This window comes from Mastigoproctus giganteus, chromosome 1, assembly GCF_048544385.1.
Source record: "Mastigoproctus giganteus isolate SK-2022 chromosome 1, ASM4854438v1, whole genome shotgun sequence".
Classification (NCBI taxonomy): domain Eukaryota; kingdom Metazoa; phylum Arthropoda; class Arachnida; order Uropygi; family Thelyphonidae; genus Mastigoproctus; species Mastigoproctus giganteus.
Window position 1 is genome coordinate 4,114,004 of NC_143575.1, and position 21,958 is coordinate 4,135,961.

General features: G+C 41.1%; 1 protein-coding gene across 2 annotated transcripts in view; it reads right to left on the reverse strand.

The window, feature by feature from the left end:
• Positions 1 to 368: 368 nt before the first annotated feature.
• Positions 369 to 21,958, reverse strand: part of LOC150090502 (tripartite motif-containing protein 2-like) — a 150,867-nt gene continuing 129,277 nt past the window's right edge. For both annotated transcript variants that reach the window (XM_090378513.1, XM_090378506.1), the window contains 3 exons: positions 8,897 to 9,505; positions 2,448 to 2,669; positions 369 to 1,597 (listed from right to left, as the gene is read on the reverse strand). In XM_090378513.1, coding sequence (XP_090234639.1) covers positions 485 to 1,597; positions 2,448 to 2,669; positions 8,897 to 9,457 — 1,896 coding nt within the window. In that variant the 5' untranslated portion in view covers positions 9,458 to 9,505 and the 3' untranslated portion in view covers positions 369 to 484. The remainder of the gene's footprint in view (positions 1,598 to 2,447; positions 2,670 to 8,896; positions 9,506 to 21,958) is intronic.

Genomic DNA, 21,958 nt, shown 5'->3' on the forward strand with positions numbered 1-21,958 from the left:
TGGACTAATAGCATTATAAAAATTATTAACAGGCAATTTGACCCAAGAGGAAGTTGGTGGAACATGGTGCTCATTAAGTGAACTTACCAACACGTCAGAGGCAGTGAGTCTAGCTGAATTCAAAGCAGAATTGGGTGATTGGTTTCTTTGTCAGAATGGGAATGTTATAAATAAAATGCTTATTTATTTATTATTATTATTTTTTTTTGCTAATACAACAAAAGTCCGCTTCCTTACACCATTTGGCCTTACTAATACTAACGAATTCTTGCGCATTAGCAAGTTCGTCTGATCGTAGCTCAGAATGAGAAGCCAAATGAGTAACCTTGGACCGCCTATTATTTTCTCTCTACTTTACCAGCCATTCTTCAGAAAATTTGCATTTTCTGAAGAATTTCTCGCTTGTCTCCTGCCATACACCCAGGGAGCTGCAGTAATACGATGTTTTCCGAATGATACAGTTATGATTTCGGTTTTTATCGCATTAGAAAATATGGACACAGTGATTTTTAAAGTCACTCACAACTACGTTATGGTTAATGGTGATAGCAAGGCCAGAAATCCAACTGAATTGTCCTCCATGGGATCCTTTGGTACCAAAGGATCGAACATACCTACCATCTGGACGGAAAATCTGCACACGAGCATTACCACTATCTCCGACGAAGATGAAACCCATGTCATCCACTGCAACGCACTCTGGGCGAATGAACTGGCCTTTCGATGTACCCTTCTGACCGAAGGTCAGAAGATTCTCACCAGAAGAAGAGAATACATGAATACGATGGTTGCCGAAGTCACAAACTACAAGTTTCTGTCCGTCACGAGTTACTGCGATTCCCGCAGGATCGTGAAACATGCTGCGAGGTCGGATGCTAACACCTTCTCTTGGGAACACGCCAATCTCGTGCAAAAATGCTCCGTCTTTATCTAGAACCTGGATTCGACCGTTACAAGTATCACACACATAAACGTGGCCGTTTTGGTCTACACAGATAGATTCTGGACTTCGAAACCTTGCAACCGAACGTCCTTTCATACCAATTTGTTTAACAAAATGTCCGCTGCAGTTAAATACGTGAATGCAGTGTTTCCATTTGTCAGTCACTAGAATCTGCTGCTCCACAGGAGAAAGAGCAATCCCAAATGGACAAAGAAATTCTCCTGGTCTTTGGCCTCGAGTACCAAAAGACCATCTGAACTTTCCACTTTTCAGATCAAACACTTGAATGCGATGGTTGTCCATAGCAACAACAAAAACTTCGTCGGACCATGGAGAAACAGCCACTCCAGATGGTCTTTGCAACGTTCCCATGCTCAGACGTATTTTGGGAACGAAGATCTTTCCTTGGTAAAAACGGACGCGTGCATTCGCGAGTTCTAGATGTTTGTCGTCATCGCTAGCTATCACTGGTGGTCCAGTGTTGGACGGTTGTTGGACGGGGGGCTTGTAGTAATCATCCTCTTGAGAAATGTGCTTCACCTCTGTATGTAAGCTGAAGGTCTCCTGGTCAAAGGAGAGACTAGGAAAGCCGATACTTCCGAGTTCAGCAACAGCATCTGATGACTCCCCATGTATCTTGAGAAAGAGGGCTATCTGAAAGTAGAAGTCACCCATATCAGTTAAATAATGCACATCGCATCCATATATTTGAAATATGACTGAAAAACTCACTCTGAATAGCATATGACTAAATTAAATGGAAGGCCAAATTGTTTTACACCACCATCAGTTTGTGAAACTGTAATTAAAACGAACAATGAAAGGAGATATTTCTATGTTCCTGTGACAGAAAACTGTTAGCCACCCTGTCACCTTCTGGAATCTACGTTGTAGTCCCACTAATTATCAGAAAATAGATTATTATTAGTGTGTCACCATTTCAATTTTTTTTTTTTTGACGGGCATCTCACCAATTGAGGAAAATTGAGATTCAATCACTCACTCAACGGCATCACTCAAAAAACAGCCGTTTTGTGGTTTTTCAAATACGGATATATCGAATTTAACAAGATCGAAGCCGTCGTTAGGTTGGGCTTTGCTCATCTTTGGAAGAGGCTGCTAGACCTTCCGTAGAATCCAACATTTACTACACAGTAGAGGAAAAATGGATATACTTTTCCTGGATATGAAAGGAGTATACGACAGACTCTACATCAATTCCCAAACTATAATCATCGAAACCACTTCAGAATGACAGGCCCCATACTCATTAGATCCCAAAATTAGCCTGACCTCAGTCCAATTGAACACCTATGGGATATTTTGGAACGGGAAGGAGTCTGAATGGCTGGACATGCACAATGGAAAAATGAGCAAATAAATCTAAATGAAAATTTGTTAGAGAAGTGGCTGTTTGTAATGAAATAAGATTATTCGTTCTCGGTGTATTAGAGTAAACATACTAACCATGACAGCAACCAGACCAACATATCTGCAGACTTACCTGTTCTGATGTATTGTTAGCAGCATCGAAATCTTTGGATATAAGCTCTTGAAGTTTGGCAACTGTTCCCTCTAACCTGTGGAAACATTCCTGGAGAGTAGACTCCTCTTTCCAGTGCACATCATCCACAGTTTGTACAAGGTGGCTTTTTGTATCAAGGAGTCGCTGGATCTTCAGCTCTGCAGCTTCTCGTATATTCGTTTTCAACTTGGAACAATATACCTATCAACGAAAAAGTAATGCAGAAAATTTTAAAACATGCCACACGCAGCAACATACTACAATCGAGATCAAGTGGAACAAACCGGAACATTCCTGAAAGAGTAACCAGTAAACATAAGTGCAGATACCAGTTCAACTTAGTACCTAACATAATTTTTTAATTAAAAAACAGAAGATTCTCAATCCATTATATAAGTAATCTGGGTAACCTAATAAAATTAATTCATTCTAAATACAACTGAACGTGGAATATATCATCAACAACAGAGAAACTATAATCACTAAGCTGGTGAAATTCGGAAACTGATCAAGCAGATTGAGTACGGGCGCACAACTTACTGAATTTGATTCTGTTGAAATTCAGCTTGAATCAATTAATGATATAGTAAAGTTAATCACAGTGTATTATTCATGAAGCTGTAATTGCAATTCCAGCATCATCCTCCCGATTTCCACACTCTCCAAAGCCATCGTATAACCAAGAGTGTAAAGCAGCAAGGAAGGAACAAGGAAGGATAAAATTCGGAAAATGAAGGGTAAATATGTCATTGCCCTCATCTATATTAGAACACAATGAGTACACAGTAGCAGACCCAACTGTTATTGCCAATACTCTAGGAGAAGTTGGCTGGTAGTAACAGACTTTTAGGCGCGTCAGCAACTCAGGCCATTGCGTGTGTTCTGTGGTCGATTTGCTGTTAAAAACAAAAGAAGCGTTTTTAGCTTTTAGCAGATATGCCTCAGCAGTGTCCAAAAGACGTTGGTATCATCTCTCCACGTCCGACCCCACAACATAGACATACAGACCAGACGTTCCTGAAACCGCTATGATCTCTCCTCGTACCTGCTCTTCCCTCATAACCGGCCACTATCAGAATTGAATGTACAACCAAATGGACATCTTCCTCGTAGGAATGATGGCACTGAACTGATAGAAATTCAACTCACACACTTCCCATTACACCTACCCAACTTTGCAGATCTACCTCGTTCTGCAAGCTGTCTTTCTTTCCCTGGCCTTCGGTAGGCTCCCAGACCAGGGGTGATTCCTATTTCTCCCTTCCCACCTCTTCTTTCCTCCTCCTCCTCATTTTGCCTACTTTGACCAACCACTTGTACTATCTTCCCCACTCCCTTCACAGGGGTCTCCGTAGCCAGGTGGGAAGGAGCAGCAGTGCGTAGCACACGCTTCTTGATTAGACCGGGGTTCGAACTCGTCACCACCAAACACGGAGGATGCGGAAAGGTCAGAGAATGACCACCGCATATCCAGGAGCAATATGGTCTTAGTTGCTAATGCTCATAAAAACCAAATAACAAACAACAACAGCTCTCCCATGAGCGCTAATTTTACTTCCCCCCTATAATTGTACATAGAATTTCATACTCTGGAAGGGTGCAACACGGTCAATAGAAGCATGTTCATAATTTGTTTCGCTGTACGAATAAATATGATAAATGCTCAGTGGTTAGAGCCGCAAAAGGTCAATGAAAAGTTGGGCAAACCTGTCATGATTTGTGGTAGTCAAAGGAAAACGAAATTTAGAACTATAGTTAAATGAAGAACGGGAATAATCCGCACAAGTTGCGTACCCACCCCCTATACAGGGTGTCTCAAAAATATTGGTACAAATGTTTAGGGGAGGTAGGTAACATCTAAAGGAATGTGAATTGCATAGGAACCCATAACCGGAAAATCACAGGAAAGTAGTAGCAGAGGCACAAGAAGCAGAAATGACAAGACAGTAATTAGTGACAAACATTTATTTGACATAATATTAACAATGGAGTACGAGATGGATGCATTTCATGATGTTACAACAGATGCTCGAAAGTTCCACCATGAGACGCGATGCATGCGTAACACCGACGCAACATGGATTGGCGGACACGGTCGAACACACCTGAAGTTTCTTTGACAGTAGCAGCAGCGCAGACGAGATCCATTTCCCCACAGCCGATTCATACACGATAGATTTGAGGGCCCCCACCACAGAAAGAAATCAAGGCTCGATAAATCAGGTGAGCGTGGGGGTCAGGCAACGGGTCCACCACGGCCAATCCATCGACGCCCAAAACGCCTGTTCAAATGGTCACGAACACACCTTCCATATTGGGCAGGCGCCCCGTCATGTTCAAACCAAATGTTGCGTCTCACAATTGCTGGAACATCGTCAAGTAACCCTGGTAGAACTTGTTCAAGAAAGATCCGATATTTATCGGAGTTCATGCGGAATGGTAACAGGTATGGGCCGACTAAGCAGTCACCAACCATACCTGCCCGCACATTTATTGCGAAGCGATGTTGTGCCGCATGGGGGCCCACACCGTGTGAGCCCTCTGTTAATCCATACATGAGGTGCATGTCTGCCAGCTCCCAGTTCGTATATCGATGCATGCTCTTCGTGCGGCGACTACTGCTTGAATGAGCAAACCAGAAATTTTCCTTCTCGCGAACTGATGAACAGCGCCGTGTATCGACTTACGTTTCCGGTTATGGGTTCCTATGCGATTCACATTCCTTTAGATGTTACCTACCTCTCCTAAACGTTTGTACCAATATTTTTGAGACACCCTGTATATCAACTGTTTAGAACTAATGGAAGTGTAAAGCGGTCACATTTCAGGAAGGAAACGTATGTCTACGAAAAACTGAAGAGTATTCCAGATATGCTGTAACAAACGTTGTTGTTCGCACTGACTTAAAGGGCAGACACGAAAAAGAAGAGAAACTATCTCGTCAAAAGAATCGCCATAGCAACAAGCCAGTGAGGTCAAGAAGAAGGCAAAAGGGATAGACGCCCAGGGAAATTGGATCGCAGAGAGAGAAGAGGTCCCAATCAGCAACTGCGGTACAGTACACAAAGCCGTTTATCGTGTGAAAACAGAAGAGGAAGGTGTGGCGGCAGATAGTTGGGATTGCGTTTGTCTCCGTGCTTGGAAAACCATTTGTTACTCCGACAAAATGGATTATCACGCGTTGGCGGAATGCAAGTATAATCTACGAGCGAAGCACTTCTTTGATTTAAATGTTTAACAGCATCGGATGGAGTGTTTTCCTTCTCTGTCCGCAGAAAATATCATAACGCATCGCGTCAAACCTTCCCTGACTCTAAATCTTCGCTTCCTAAGCATAATGGCAAGCACATTCATGCATCCTTCCTCCTTAAATATTTCAGCCGAGATGAAATTCCCTGTTGGTTCCGAAGAGCGTTTAAACAGGTTTTTGAATTTGTCATAACCAATTCCACTGGTTATCGCAAGCACTTCAAAGCATTACCGAATAAACTGTCCAATTTGGGGGGGGGAGGTGAAGGAGGAGGGTAATTTTTATCCTCAATGTGAACAAGTCCTGTTGTTGTTTGAGGGTTACAGACACAAAGGCATCGAAGGTCAAGACGTGTCTTATGAAGGCTTCTTTATGTAACTTGTTAGGTATGGCTGTCAAAGCGTATTTGTTGTATAAAAGAAAATAATTCCTCTGGCTTCCCAGAATTACCTATTACGTGTTGAAGGGTAGCTGCGTTCTGATTATTACAACCCCGGAAGGAAAGTAATCTGGGATTTCTGAACCGGCAGAATGCGTTTCGCTGAAAGTTCAACTTGGTATAATGTACAGAGAGGATTTTCATTGGCCAATAGGTGACAGGAATAAGTCCTGCACTCAACGACAGAGTAGTAGTCATAGCTCTTTAAGTGGAGGAGAAAACAGCAGGAACTTTAAGGAATTAAAAGGTTTAATGAAGTAATTAATTTCAGGTAATGAAGGGCAGTAATTAGACTCACGGATTGTGGTACATGCACTGCTGAGAGGATGGGAAGGTATTAGGAGGAGGATTAGAGGCCACAGTGCTGCTTACTACAGGAATTAAAGCAGTAGGCAGCTCAAGGTCACTCAAGTTAGATGAGCGGGATGTCAGATTTGAAGATTCAAATAACTAGCTACAATCCATTAAAAGGGAAAAACCTGAAGACGCTTCCCGGGAATTGGCAATCAAGAAAACCTTAATACCAAAACTTAACTTCAAATCCTCACGATAAGCAAACAATCAAATTTAACCTGCTTGTATCGTAAAGCCACGAGTGTTGTTAACAAATTGAGTGAATTTCAACTGATGATCAAGTTTTTTAAAGCTGAAATTGTAGAGCTGAGACTTGCCGTCATGCTGAAATTGGTGATGAGAAAGAATTTCACTAGTATCGTTATAATATGTTCGAGAGAGAGAGAGAGAGAGACACGCATGAGGTTGGGGGAAGGGAGGGAGGGGGTTATGTTCCTATCAGAAGTGAATTGAAAGCTGTCAACTGTTACAAGAGTCTGATCAAACCTAGGTGGATGTAGAATAAGTACTTTGTGAGTTATTGACACTAGCAGTAGTGTGGAGATAATATAAAGTTGAGAATTGGTACATGATAAAAATTTATTTCGGCAACTTGAGTGGGTAAGCAAAAGGTGAAGGACTAATTATACGTACTGACTAATCCCCTATCGACGGGAATTGGTGGTTCAGCATTACACGCAGTGGGATCAGGTTCTTTGGACCATCTTGGCGACTTATCTCAACATGTCAGAAAAATACAAGAGGCTCAAAAATTGTTTGTTGTCGAGATTTATGCAGATTAGCGAATCAGGCCATATATATGTCTGAATTGCGTGTGCTTTGTGGTCGGCTTGCTGCTTGCTGGAGGAAAAACCATGCTACCCTCGTCTGAGACCATTAACTCAGCTACGTTGTCAAAAAGGCAAATAAATAAAATTCCTCGAGTCAATGATAGAATTCAATTCAATGTCTTTTCAACCCGGTGTGGGGAGGACGGCGATTCTACCAACTGTGTCACCCGCGAGGTCAACTAAATATTATCAAAGATTTGAGAGTGAAGGAACAATTGGCAGTTCGCGACCACAGTGTTATAAAACGAGGTAGCTTAAAGAATTTCGGTGGCCAAAGGCAAAGGAGAGTGTTTCAATTTTATGGTGGATATAGTTTGTTGAGGATCTCAGACTTCATGAACTGGGGCAGTAATTTCTGGTAGCGGAAAACAGATGCTGTGTGGGAAATGTTTAAACAAATTATCCTGGAAACCACAAATACTTATTCCAATGGTAAAGTATCACAAAAGAATGCCAAAATGCACGACAGGGGAGTTGAAAGACCTTATACAGCTAACGAAGGAAGCATTGGATAAAAGCATCTGATTCTCCTCAGGTAGGATAGATAAAGATTGGGCACAGGCTATGCTGCTGAGTTTTCTGAGCGGTGTAGCCACGCTGTAGGACAGTTCAGGGCGTTCTGTCAATGATATATAGGAATTTTGAAGCAGGAGTAAAGGTAATTATTCTGTTTTATAAAGCAATAGTTAGGTCTCATCTTGGATAGTACATACAAGTTTGGAGACCTAATTTATCAAGAATGTTCTTACCAAAAAAGACTAATTTTTAAATTGTAGAATCTGAGAAATAGACATCTGGGCATTGATATAAAGGCGTTGAAGTCTTTAAAGGATTGAGTAAACTAAATGATCTTTTACTTGATTTCAAACGAAACATAAGGGTCATAAATTGAAAAAGCATAGTCAGATGCGTTGAAATTTTTCCTTCAGCCAGAGAATAATTGATTGTTGGAATGTATTCCCACCTAGCATTGTAGACGGGTGTAATTTGAATAGATTTTAAAAATGGATTGGGCAAATTATTAGAAGGGTGGAAAATGAAATTTGTTTTTACTGATGCTGTATAAATAACTTTTGCTAATACTTTCAAAAAGAAACTTTGCAATAACTTTAAATCCACTCTTATAGATTAACCCTAATTAATGTAAATGATCCGAGGCTCATTAAATCTAATAAATAGAGTGAAATCCAAGCTGTCCTTCAAGAAGCTGTTTATTATTATTTGTTTTTACCATTTATAATTGCCTTTTTATAATTTAAAACTGTAATGGTTGTAATAAAGCATGAAAAGACGCCTCAATAAAGGACCAACAGCAAGAACAATAATTTTAATATGTATATTAAAGCAAAAATATACCCGCACACAACATCTACTCAGTAATATTAATGACAGTCTCATGTCTAAAACTAATTTCACTCACTTTTAAATATACAAAAAGTATACATTTATCCACCTTTCTGCCTTCAAACCATCGAACAGTATATATGAAAAAATGCTACCGAAAAATATCACTAAAAAAATAAGTTTTCGAAAAATCGACGAAAAGATCGTTTACCTCAAAGTTCTGCATTCTCTGGTTCGCTTTCTGCTTAGTACTTTCCAACTGTTCTTGAATGCATTGTAGTTGTGATTTAAGTTCCAACAGATGACGCTCCATACAAACAGGACAAAAGCCACTGTTGCAATGCGCACAAAGTTCAGGGCTGCAAACAGTTTGGCAAGTGGAACATCGTGTCCTCTCTTCTAAGGTTGTTGAATCAGACTCCAACAGATCCAATATTGACTGCAAGTAAATGTTGGGAGGCAGCACAGAAACTCCTCTTTTAGGAAGATGCACTTCAGCACGACACTGGGCACATCGAATCTTGGCAGAGTCCCCAACTCCACTAATGCAATTCTGAACACAATCAAGGCAGAAGGTGTGCTGGCAAGGCAGCATCTTTGGTCGGCAAAGGCGTTCCAAACATACAGGGCAAGTAACCAGTTCTTTCAGACTCTCGGTTCCTTTTCGACTGAGTGACTGCAGGAGATTCTTTTTTGGCTCTACAGATGACTTCGACCTCCTTCGCGATGATAAAGACTCCATTTTCAACCCATTGATGGTAGAATCAGACATTTCTATTACGTCGCCAACACTTAAGGATATTTCACTGATGAATCCAGGCTAGATAAAAAAAAAAAAGAAAAAAAAGGCACTGTAAGAGTTACTACTGGAACTACGCTTCCTTTAAATTTTATATATCCATCATCAAACTGTTCATACTATGTTATGGAGCTACCAAATCCCTCCTGTTTATTACGCGATTTAAATCAATTATGGGATCTCCCCAAATATGTGGAAGTATTTGAAAATATTTTCTTAGTCATAACTGGTAATAACCAAGTCAGCTGTTGGAAAACAGTCATGTTAATCATTGGCGAAACAATGCTTATGGTAGTACAAAAAGACGTAAAGTATCTTACGTACAGCAGCACCTGAACGTCAGTTGAACAAAGCGTTGGTACACTAACGAATACAGAACTCTGTAAAAAGCCAGAAGTGCGTGTAATGTAATGTTAATGCAGTATATGTTTGTTTAGTTGTTTCTGGCCACTTCGCCAGCAGGAAGGCGACCATCTGGAACCCATGCAGAGTGCCCGTCTACATCACGAGGAGGCGGGCCACCACTACGCATGTATCATGGCCAAACTCGACTATAACGCACTGAATGTCCAAAGCGAATTTAGAACAATTCAAAAGAATCCCGTGCCAGCAAGCCGTCACCCGCACAAGCATTCCCTTTCACTCAGGAGACATGAAAACATAAGACGAAGAAAATTTGGATAAGGTCACCACTCTATCTTCTGTCTACCAACAATTGTATGCTGGCAACTTAGCCGAATAAGCTGAATTCTTGCCTGTTCGTTCAGATGTGCTGCCATCTTCCCAGATAATACTATATCTGAGATTCGCCACAAATGCAGCAGAAACACTGCTGAGTTGTATGTATGATATACACTTAGCCGATTAGATTAAAACTCACAATTACCAGAGATGTATAGTGTATACAGACCCTTTAAGTATACTGCAGGCTTTACTGGGGATGAGATATAATCCTCATCCATTCCTGAACGGGGTCCAGCAGATGTTACATTCTGTTTCTGAGTTTTCTTTCGACATACCTTTCCTGATCCCAATGTAGCTTTTCCAAGCCATCCACTTGGGATCAGGAAAGGTATGTCGAAAAAGGTATGTAAGAGTAATGAATTGGCGAACACTGCGGCCACATCAAAACAGTCGTAGAATATTAGTCCCCTATATAAACTAGAAGCAGGAGAATACACTAAATTGCTCTCCTATTGACAACAATCTTGGTATGGGCAAGCGTGACCTGCCCATGCGAAGGTTGTTTTTTAGGAGCATCAGCAACTAAGACCATGTTGCTCAGTGCATATTGTCTGTAAATTGCGTGTTTTGAGGTCGGTTTTCTGTTTGTTGGAAGAAAAATCTGCATTTCCGGGAGAAAAAACCACGCTGCTCTTACCTGAAACCAATTAACTCCAAGCTGTTCAATCTTGGTTTTCTTTTTCTCTGCCCCAAGGAATAAGAAAGTGTTCATGATTTTTTTGATATTAATGTTAAGTCCTCACTTCTTCAAAAAAACTAATTTGCTCGATCACGTAGCTCGTGGAGTCTTTTTTATTAGATGCAACTAAATTGGTATTTGCAAATAATTTAGATGCAACTAAATTATTTGCAAATACCAATGAATTTACTTTATCAGCACAAAAATCAAAGCCAACATCATCAGGCAAGTCCAAATGCAAGTAGTAATGAATTTGTCTAGTTCTTCTTTCAATTTATTCAAACTATACACAATAACAGATGGAAGCCTGTTCCAACAGTCAACGACTACGGACTGAAGACAAACTTTCGAACATCTATCCCGCAACCATCCTTCCTCGACTTGTATTTATGTCCCCTCATGTGTGTGCGTTTAGTCTCAACAAGAGGAAAATGCCATTAACATTTAGCTCAATCCATTCAAAGCATACACACCTCAATCCTCTATGGATTGGAAATCCTTCAGCTGAATCGAAGGATGCTCTCATAATTATGGCTAAGGGGCTGCTTACCTCTTTTCATGCCTCCCTTAATATAATTGGATATGCCTTTAATTAGATTCCACATTAGTACACTGTGATTGCTGCCACCCAGTGGGTATTTTACTTGCAAATTCTTAATGAATTAATAATCGCTCCAGGTAACGAGATTAAGAGTAATTCTTTTTCTTGCCTATCTAACATGTTGCGGTAGAAAGTCATCCAATAAATCCACAAGTCTGCAAAGGGTTGATGACGTTGTAGAGCAGATATCATCTTTTAAGGGCACAAAAGGTGATATTGTTGTACACGTTGGCACTGATATTAAGAATAGGAGACGGGCGGAATTACTTAAGTACAGGTCACTGTTTAAAAAAATCCGTGAATTACGGTTGAATTTGAAAGTGTCTGCAATTCTGCCCAGACACGATAGAAGGCAGTATATGATGAGAGCCTTGTCGATCAATTCGGCCCTTGAAAGATTGTACAAGGCTCAAAGGGTAGAATTTTTTTCAGCCTGGACTGTACTTGTTAACAGGAGAGAATGCTTCTACAGGGATGGGACACACTTAAATAGAAAGGGTGCAAGAATATTTGCTGATGCTATCGAGGCAGTGTTAGGTGGGTCGGAAAACTGCTAGCGTGGGTAGGGATACAAGGACTAATAGATTAACAGTAGCCACTGGCAGAGGTGAAAGTGATTCTTGCACTACTTCTATTGGAATGAGCAGAAATCTGGAAAACAAGATGCAGGGTATTTCAGAAAATGCTGGGAGTCATTGCGGTACAAGTAAACACATGAGTTGTGTTAGGGTAGCTAAGAATAGGAACAGGTGCATCTATACTTGGGTATACACCAATGCTAGGAGTTTGGTAAATAAATTTGATGAATTTGAGGTATTGCTCAAAGCATCAAAGGGGAATATTGTTGGGATATCAGAGACGTGGTGTTATACAGATATAATTAATGCAGAACTGGTATTGGGGGAGTACAATGTGCACAGAGTGGATAGAAAGGGTTATGCTATTAGTTAAGAAACACATAAAATCCAAGGAAGTGCAGCCAGTCGACATCGCTGGACAGTGCAGTGTTGAGTCAGTTTGGTGTGACATAAGCATTGGGAGATCAAAATTGAGAGTAGGAGTGTGCTATAGGACTAATGAGTATAATAAGAAACTACAGGGAAATAGAGTGGGCCAGTAAATCAGAGAATCTTATAATGGGGATTTTAATTTCCCGGATAGTGACTGGAATTTGTGGGTTGGTCACTCACACACTAGCAAAGCTTTTGTGGATTTATTGGATGATTGTTTTCTACATCAGCACGCTCGGGAGGCAACTAGACCGAATAATACTCTTGATCTGATTATCAGTAGTGATTCTTCATGCATTAAGAATCTACAGATAAAGGAACCACTTGCTGGAGAGGCCTTCATCCTGCAGTGGATTGAAAATAGCTGATGATGATGATGAGGTGGCAGTAATCACAGTGTGTTGAAGTGGGATTTACTCAAAGAGGTAAAACTACCATCAGGGGTAAAGGAAAGGGTTTTTGCTTTCGTAAAGGCGACTACAGTGATCTGAGACAGTATTTAAATTCTATACGGTGGAACCAACTGATGATGTTACCAACAGCAAATTCAAAATCGGAGGCATTCAAAGAATTAATCTTGGAAGTTACTAGGCTTTACATACCAACTAAGAAATATTAGCATTAGCATTAGTAGAGGCATTTGATGCAAGAAAGCAAGCTTATTCAGCATCAGCCAAAAAAAAAAAAAAAAACACACCACTCACATTTCACCCCTCCGTTCGCTCGAAATACCTGTCCAGTTGAGCCTTAAATTTGATTAGGCTATCAACTTCAACAACAAGTGATGGAAGTCGGTTCAACCAACCACCCGCTGGCCAAAGGCAAATTTCCGCACATCTATCCGACATCCGTCTTTCCTCAATTTGAATTTATGCCTTCTCAGGCGATTATTCTGAGCAAGATGAAGAATCCCATTGGCACTGAGCATGCTCAAACCATTCAAAGCCTTATACACCTCTATCAGATCACCTCGCCGGTGCCTAGTCTCCAGACTCTGTAATTTGCAAAACTTAAGCCTTTCTTCGTAAGAGCAACCCTTTGTTCCATTCACTAATCTTGTTGCCCTTCTCTGTACTCGTTCCAGCAGCTCTACATCCTTCTTGAAATGAGGCCTCCAGACCTGTATACAGTACTCAAGATGTGGCCTAACCATTGCCTTATACAAGGGAATAATCACCTTCTTATCCCTGCTAGAAAAATTCCTGTATATCATTGACAAGACACCATGAGCTACTCTTGCAGCTCGTCTGCACTGCTCAGAGAACTTCATATCTGCCTGCACAATTACCCCCAGGTCCTTTTCATTCTCCACCACTGTCAGTGTAGTACCGCAGAGTTGATACGTTGCTCTGGGGTTACTGTTTCCCATATGTAGTACTTTACATTTGTCAATGTTAAACTTCATTTGCCACCTATCAGCCCATCTGTTTAACCTTTCCAGATCCTGTTGCAGCAGCATAGCGTCAATGGTGTCCTTAACAACCCTGCCAACCTTTGTATCATCTGCAAACTTGGACATTAAACTTGATATCCCATCATCAATATCTTTCATAAACACCGAAAACAACAACGGACCCAACACTGAACCCTCAGGAACTCCACTAATAACATTAGTCCACGTTGAGCAGTGTCCATTGATTCCCACTCTCTCTGTCTTCTGCCACTCAACCATCCCCTTATCCATAGCAGCAATTTGCCTCCAATATTGTTCAAGGATTAGGCCTAAATGAATGGCAGATGAACTAATGGGACATGTGGCAGAGAAGAAAAATGCATGGGATATATATAAATTAATGGGTGACATGGAAGTCTATGATAGATATAAGCTGGTCTGTAACCAAGTCACAAAGGAGATTAGGCAGGCAAAGGCAGATTATGAGAAATCCTTGGCAAAGGATGCAAAGAAAACAGCAAAGAGTTCTTTTCCTATGTAAACTCCAGAAGGAAAGAGATGAATCAGATTGGTCCACTTCGTATTGATGGTTCAACTGTTGATGATCTTGCTCAAGTGGCTAACAAACTAAATGAGTATTTTGCATCAACAATCACACATGAGGAGTTATTCAGGGAGGGGAATTGCAGAGGTGAATTAAACTCTGGCAGTGAGCTAGATGATTTTGTAATAACTGAGAGGAAAGTGGAGGAGAAATTGTTGAAGATAAACATAAAAAAGGCATCCGGGGTGAATGGGATCTATCCAGTTATATTAAAGGAGGCAGCAAAGGAAGTAAGCAAACTCTTAGCCATAATTATGAGAGCTTCGTTGGACTCAGGGGAGGTACCCATGGACTGGAGATGTGCAATTGTGACCCCAATTCACAAAGGAGGATCAAAGGGCGACACAAGTAAGTAATTATAGATCTGTTAGTTTAACTTATGTTCCAGGGAAATGAATGGAGGCACTGGTTAAAGAAACCTTTGCAGGATCATCTAGACAAGACTTCAGTTATAGCTCGGATGCAGTACGGTTTTGTTAAGAGGAAGTCTTGTCTGACCAATTTCATTGGATATTATGATATGGTCCCAAAGGAAATGGATGCAGGGAATAACTTTGATATCATATATTTGGATCTTAGAAAAGCTTCTGATACTGTTGCACAAATTTAAGCAGTGTGGCACTGGAGGCAAATTGCTGCTATGGATAAAGGGATGGTTGAGTGGGAGAAGTCAGAGAGTGGTAATCAATGGACACTGCTCTTCGTGGACTAATGTTATTAGTGGAGTCCCTCAGGGTTCAGTGTTGGGTCCATTGTTTTCTGTATTTATAAATGATATTGATGATGGCATATCAGGCTTAATGTCCAAATTCGCAGACGATACGAAGGTTGGCAGGGTTTTTATGGACACTAATTACAGTAAGCTGCAGCAACAGGACCTTGAAAAGTTGAACAGATGGGCTGAGAGGTGGCAAATGAAGTTTAACGGTGATAAATGTAAAGTATTACATATTGGAAGAAGTAACCCCACAGTAGCGTAACAACTCTGTGGTACTGCACTGACAGTGTAAAGTTTATTCGTGTCAAACGGCACCAGGGGTTCCCCCCCATCTCTGCGTAGTATACATTGTCATGTGAAAGAACACTATTGAGGCCAGAGATTTAAAAGTGTATGGATTTTGTATATGTGTTCTGTCGTGTACCGTTGTTCATCTGGTCATTTAGCCGCTGGACCCCTACTGAGGCCCAACGTAGCCCACACTCGGCCCCGTGGAGGCAGACCAAGTACACCAGTATTACATTATTTACTCTGGCAGGCCCTGCCACCTAATTTCCTGAGATTTCAGTGGCTAGGGGCCTATGTTTAAAAAAAAAAAAATGGGGTAGACGCTAGAGGTTTAGATAAGGCCGGGGTAGGTTTTAAATGAAGGTTAGGCTAATTTTTCACATTGAAGTTTAGAAACTTGCAGTTGGGATATTAACGGTCGGTCGGTAAAGGTAGAGTGGGGGATGACTGAAGATTGGGGGGAACAGGTAGAAGTATGGGAAGGAAAGAGAAGGCGATCCCAGGAGTGTCAGTGGAGCAAGCCCCACCAGGGGAAGAAGGGGGAGGCAGGGGAAGGGATGAGACAGAGGCCCATTTCTTCCCCCTCCCTGCCTAGGAATGGGGTTTTAAAATGAAATGGGAAAGGGCGCCCAGTTCAGAACGCCAGGCGGCGGGCTGCAGCAGAGCTGCTGTGGTCATGTGGTCCAGTCGTTGCGTCGCACATGGGATAAAGAGTCCCGTCCAGAGAGATCATTGTCTAGTAGCAGTCCGCACAGATGGTGACGGATCGTCTATCATTTGCAATGGATGTTCAATCCTGGGAGAGAGAGAGAGTGAGGTCTCACCATAACGGTCATAGTCTGGTTCAGTTTGGATGCTCATGTGCAGGGATCCCTGGGCTAACGGCGTGCATCATTGATTGCAATTTGTGTTCTCCTCCTTGAAAATAAGTCTTGTGACAATTTGGCGAGCGCACTATATTCATCGAGGCTGTCCAGGAGATGGTGTTCCCGGTCCTGAGGTAAGTAAGTTAGTCTGGTGATCAGGATTCCACGTAGGTCGTCGTACAGTGAGCATTGGTGCATCAAATGTTGCCAGCTCTTGCGTTCCCCACATGGACAATGTGGGTCCTCCACAAGCCGAAAGGCTGCAAGTTTTTCATTGAAAGGTCCGTGACCCATCAAGAGGTAAATGGAGTGCAGTCCTGGGTGGAGCCAAGGCGGTGATTTAGGGTAAAAGTAGTATATGTCCGGAAGAAATTTCCTTGTCACTTCTCCTTTGGTGTTGTTTGTCCAGCGGGTTTGCCATTCTTGTTTCAGATGCCCCAATAATCGGGTCTTTTCGGTCTTTCTGTCATTTGTAGGTTCGATGGTGTACCCCATGAATGTGACTGGCATCCCTTTAGATAGGTAGTATGACAGGCCACAACTGACAATCTCCAGGTCAAGCGGGAGAACCCCCGCCAGCACCTGGAGCGCCTGCGTACTGACAGTCCTAATGCGCGGATTATTGTTAGGATTGAATCAAGAATTCTTTTATTTACGGCCATGGCTGTCTTGTGGAACCAATTGGAGCAGCATATGAGATTGCTGGTATAAATGTAGCCTTATAGCACTGACAATGGTAGAAAACGAAAAGGACCTGAGGGTAATTGTGCAGGCAGATATGAAGTTTTCTGAGCAGTGCAGAGACGGTCTACAAGAGTAGCTAATGGTGTCTGGTCAATGATATACAGGAATTTTTCTAGCAGGGATAAGGAGGTTATCATTCCCTTGTATAAGGCAATACCTTGAGTACTGTACACAGGTCTGGAGTCCTCATCTTAAGAAGGGCAACAAGATTAGTGAACAGAACAAAGGGTTGCTCTTACGAAGAAAGGCTTAAGCTTTGCACATTAGTGTCTGGAGACTAGGCACCTGCGAGGTGATCTGATTGAGGTGTATAAAGCCTTGAATGGTTTAAGTATGCTCAACGCTGATGGGATTCTTCCTCTTGCTCAGAATAATCACATGAGAGGGCATAAATTCAAATTGAGGAAAGACAGTTGCAGGATAGATCTGCGGAAGTTTGCCTTTAGCCAGTGGGTAGTTGATTGGTGGAACAGACTTCCATCCTTTGTTGTGGAAGTTGATAGTCTAAATAAATTTAAAGATGAGCTGGACAGGTATTTGGAACGAATGGAGGGGTGAAATGGGAGCGGTTTCTTCTTTTTTTTTTTTTTTTTTTTGGGTAATGATGCATAAGCTTGCTTTGTTGCATCGTATGCCTCTACTAATGCTAATAGTCCTGTTAATGTGTCAGTGACCAATTAACAAATTCCAGTCAACATCTGGAAAGTTAAAATTGCCCGTTATAAGACATTTTGATTTTCTCTCCCACTCTATTTCCCTGTATAGCCGTGTGATATACTGATCACAATCATTGAGCCTATAACACAGTTCTATTCTCAATTTTGGTGTCCCAGTGCTTATATAGCACACACTAACTCCACCGTCGTCCACCCTGTCGACTGGTGCCCTGCCTTAGATCAGATATGCTTGCATAACCCCCTCATCCCCTTCCTGTAAACATTGCATTCCACATATTCACATTCAACATCGCTATGTCAGCGTGACACCATGTCTCCGATATTCCTACAATGTCTGCGATTGATGACTTAATCAGTACTTCAAATTTTTTGATGTGAAACATCCTTGAGGGCATCAACCGAGTAAATCTGATCGGGCACGAAAAATGAGTCATCACGGAAGTAAATCATCCGCTGATTCCGCCAGAGGCACTTCCCAAGCTCCCATTACTAGACTGTGCCGAGCACTCATTAATAGTGTCATTAGAGTGGGTAAATTTTTTGTGACCGTTAAGATATCCTTAGGAAGATGTTAGTGAAATCCAAGCGAATAGCCTAATTACCCATTTGATTGTAGCCATTTGTTGAATAGTATTATTGCAACTATACAAGTATTTGTCATACGACCGCAACAACAAATATTTGCATTGTTGCAATCAAAGGATGTTTCACGTAAAACCCGATAACGCACGTGCTTGGCAAACGCGTAATTTTTTTAAAATGCCTCTAGGATTAGTTAACAGGCAAGTATATACATGCAGAAGTTCTTACTCTTAGTTACCCTAACACAGCCTACGTATTTACTTGTTCCATGATGACCACAGTAGGGCCTGAAATCCCAGACACCTTGCTTTCCAGGCTATTGCTGCAATAGAAGCAGTGCAAGAATCACTTTCACCTCTGCCTGCATCCATTGTTAACCTATTAGTCTGTGTCCCCCACCCTCCAGCTAGATGTTTTCCGACCAACCTACCACTGCCTCGATAGCATCGGCAAATATTCTTGCACCCCTTCTATTTAAGTGTGTCCCATCCCTGTAGAGTATTTTTAGCAATTGATATAAAAAATAGACCAGGGGTCTCCTTGTCTCACGGCTCGTGTAGGCAAAATGTGATGTACCTTGCCTAATAAACAAATCTTTATTCTCAACACAGAAATTGCCAGAGGTTTACAAAGCAAATGGATGCTACATATAAAAAAAGTTACATGTAAAAAAATAGTCTATAAGCAGAACAGAAACATATCCTGTAAGGACAGGAAGGTACAATATAATGAGTTTGTGCACAGGGTAAGACAACAGATGTGTGATGCAGGTAGTCAAGCTTGAGATTATGATGGTTGTCCAACCAAATCATCATATTAACTTATGCGTTTGAGCTTTCCCTCATCAACAGTAACTACACTGGTGTGCAAAATTTAAGGACCAGTCAGGTTTTCATCTGTAGCTTCTCATAGGAGTGGCCTGAATATGGGAAAGCATACAAAAGGAACATCGTGAGGTACGAAATAAAGGCAACAACACCGACACAACGGAAACAAAACGGTACAGAGGGACTTTATTCATAAATGGCAACAAAGCACTGGCTGCCATGATACAGATGCATCACTGCCAAAGATGGAACAACGGGACGAGGTGGTCCTCAGTAGGAGATATGGCCACCCCCTAATGTCGATGCAAGCTTTGCACAGCCTGTCCACACTTACAACAATGTTGTTGATAAGTTCTTTCGGTAATATCGTCTATTCCTCTGTCAGCGCCATCTTCAGCTGGTGAACATTTTTTGGTAGGTGTTAACGTGCCGTTAGGCGTCGCCCCAGACGGTTCCATATGCGTTCGATGGGATTTAGATCTATGGAACGTGTGCAGGCCAATCCATACGAACAATGACCTCACTTTCCAAAAGCATATCAACAGCTGCAGTGCGATGGGGGTGTGGTGTTATAAACACCAACTCAGGGTGGGCCGATGGCACCTCGGAACAGACGCACATAGGGAAGGATTACCTCAGTACAGTAGCGTGCGCCGGTTACAGTACCGCCTTCCAGTATCTGGAGTCGTGTACGTTCATCCAAGATAACGCCACCCCAGACCGGAAAACCTCGACCGCCATATCGATCCCTTTCAGTGATGTTCGCGGGGTGATACCGTGTGCCAGATTAACTGCTGAGACTGAATCTACTCTCATCAGTAAAGAATATCTTAAGTAAAGATTTTGTGGTTGTAACCTTTAGAAATAGTGTTGGTCCTTAAGTTTTGCATACCCATGTATATTAAACCATGTTTACATTAAAACAATTTTTTTAGATCAGTTAGTCCCCTTACCGGTTGAACAAGTAAAACAATCATAAAGGGTTATTGCCCCTACCACGGGTTCTTCTACTATATATATAATTTAATTTTATTATATGTGCCTTTGTCTCAAGCAATCTCACTTTTACATATCAATTTAAAATCCACTAAAACCTCTATTTACAACATATATACACATTGCGTACAAACATCATTTACACCATATACAAAACGGAATAGAATCTCCATGTATATACTATTTACAATTAAAATCATGTATACGTTATATAATATATTTACACATGTCGAATTCTAACAACTCCAGTTATATAGTTTATAAAAGAAATAAAACACTCAATCTTCAAAGAGCCTCTGCAACTCGATAAGATCACCTATCTTTTAAAAAGATTCCTACACATCATATATAAGGGAAAAAAATCATACATTATATGCTCACTGGTTTCAATTTTATCGCGTCTACAACTCATGTTATCAACCATGCCTATCTGATATATTCTTGATTTTAATCCATGTCCCGTCACGACCATACTCTGATACACGCCCATTGGCGGCCAACGTTCATTTTTTTCCATTATATTTACTTATGGTAACATTGTATATGTAATTCTTCCCACATTTGCAGCATTCAATCTTTGATGCCACATCCTTAAGTTCTCTTTTTCAAATCGTTTTTTCTCCTTCTTTACCTTATGTCGCTGTAATAACAGGACTAACAGATCTATGATCTGGTAGTAATGGTACTAAGTATTAGTACAGAGGACACTGGTGGAGATGGACGTTAGTCCAGGTGCCACCTTAGACATATACATTCACATATTCTCTCGAAAACCTCCTGTCTTTTTCTCTCAATTTGTAGCCTGGAATCTCCATAAACTACATTGCACTCCGCATAAGCTATTATATCTTCCTAACACTATTCTTCATTCAAAAACGAATCCAGGACATAATTCCACACCATAGGCCGAATATAGATCCTTGTGGAGGTATCCTTCAATTTCTTTTTTCTAGATACATATTTAGTACTACTACTACAACTCCCTTCTTCAAATAGCTACGGACAAGATGATATAGATTCCAAGGGCAGTTTATATCTCTCAATCTGAGAAATATACTTTCCAAAAAAGATCAAAGGCTCCGCTAAAGTTCACAAATATTCCAAGGGCCGGATGTTATATACCAATGTACGAAATGGAATCTTCTGCAGATTTCTCCTCCTTGAAGCCAAATTGTCTACCAGAATCTTGCCTATTCAACAGATATCTATTTATTCTTTTTATAGCCATTCTCTCTGAAAGGTTCCCTAAGAACGGCAACATTGCAATAGTCCTGTACGACCGTGGATCATGGGCATCTTTATCAAGATTTTCAGCAAGGCTGTTTTATAACAATCTGGAAATAATCCTTCTAAACATCATGAGTTGTATGAACTCAATAACAAATTTGGTTATTTTTCTATGTCTTAACGACTTCTATAAATATTTAAATGTTTCCAGGAGCTTTATTTTTAAACTGTTTTACTACGATCTAAAATTAAGGCTTCCGTACAAGGAAACACTCACAGCCCTCTTTTCTCGCTCTCTCAGCAAGTTGTAATGCTACTTGGTAAGAGCGCTGACCATTAATCTGTAATGTCTTTAAACACTGTACCATTCTATTATCGGAACTATCTCTATTGAATTCTATTTCTTGCTTGTAAAAATCATTTGTACTCAAGACAGTCCTTACTACACAACTAATGATCAGCACTCTTATACTTCCTTTTACAGTTAGCACATCTTGGACCTCTTGTTTGAGAGGGCA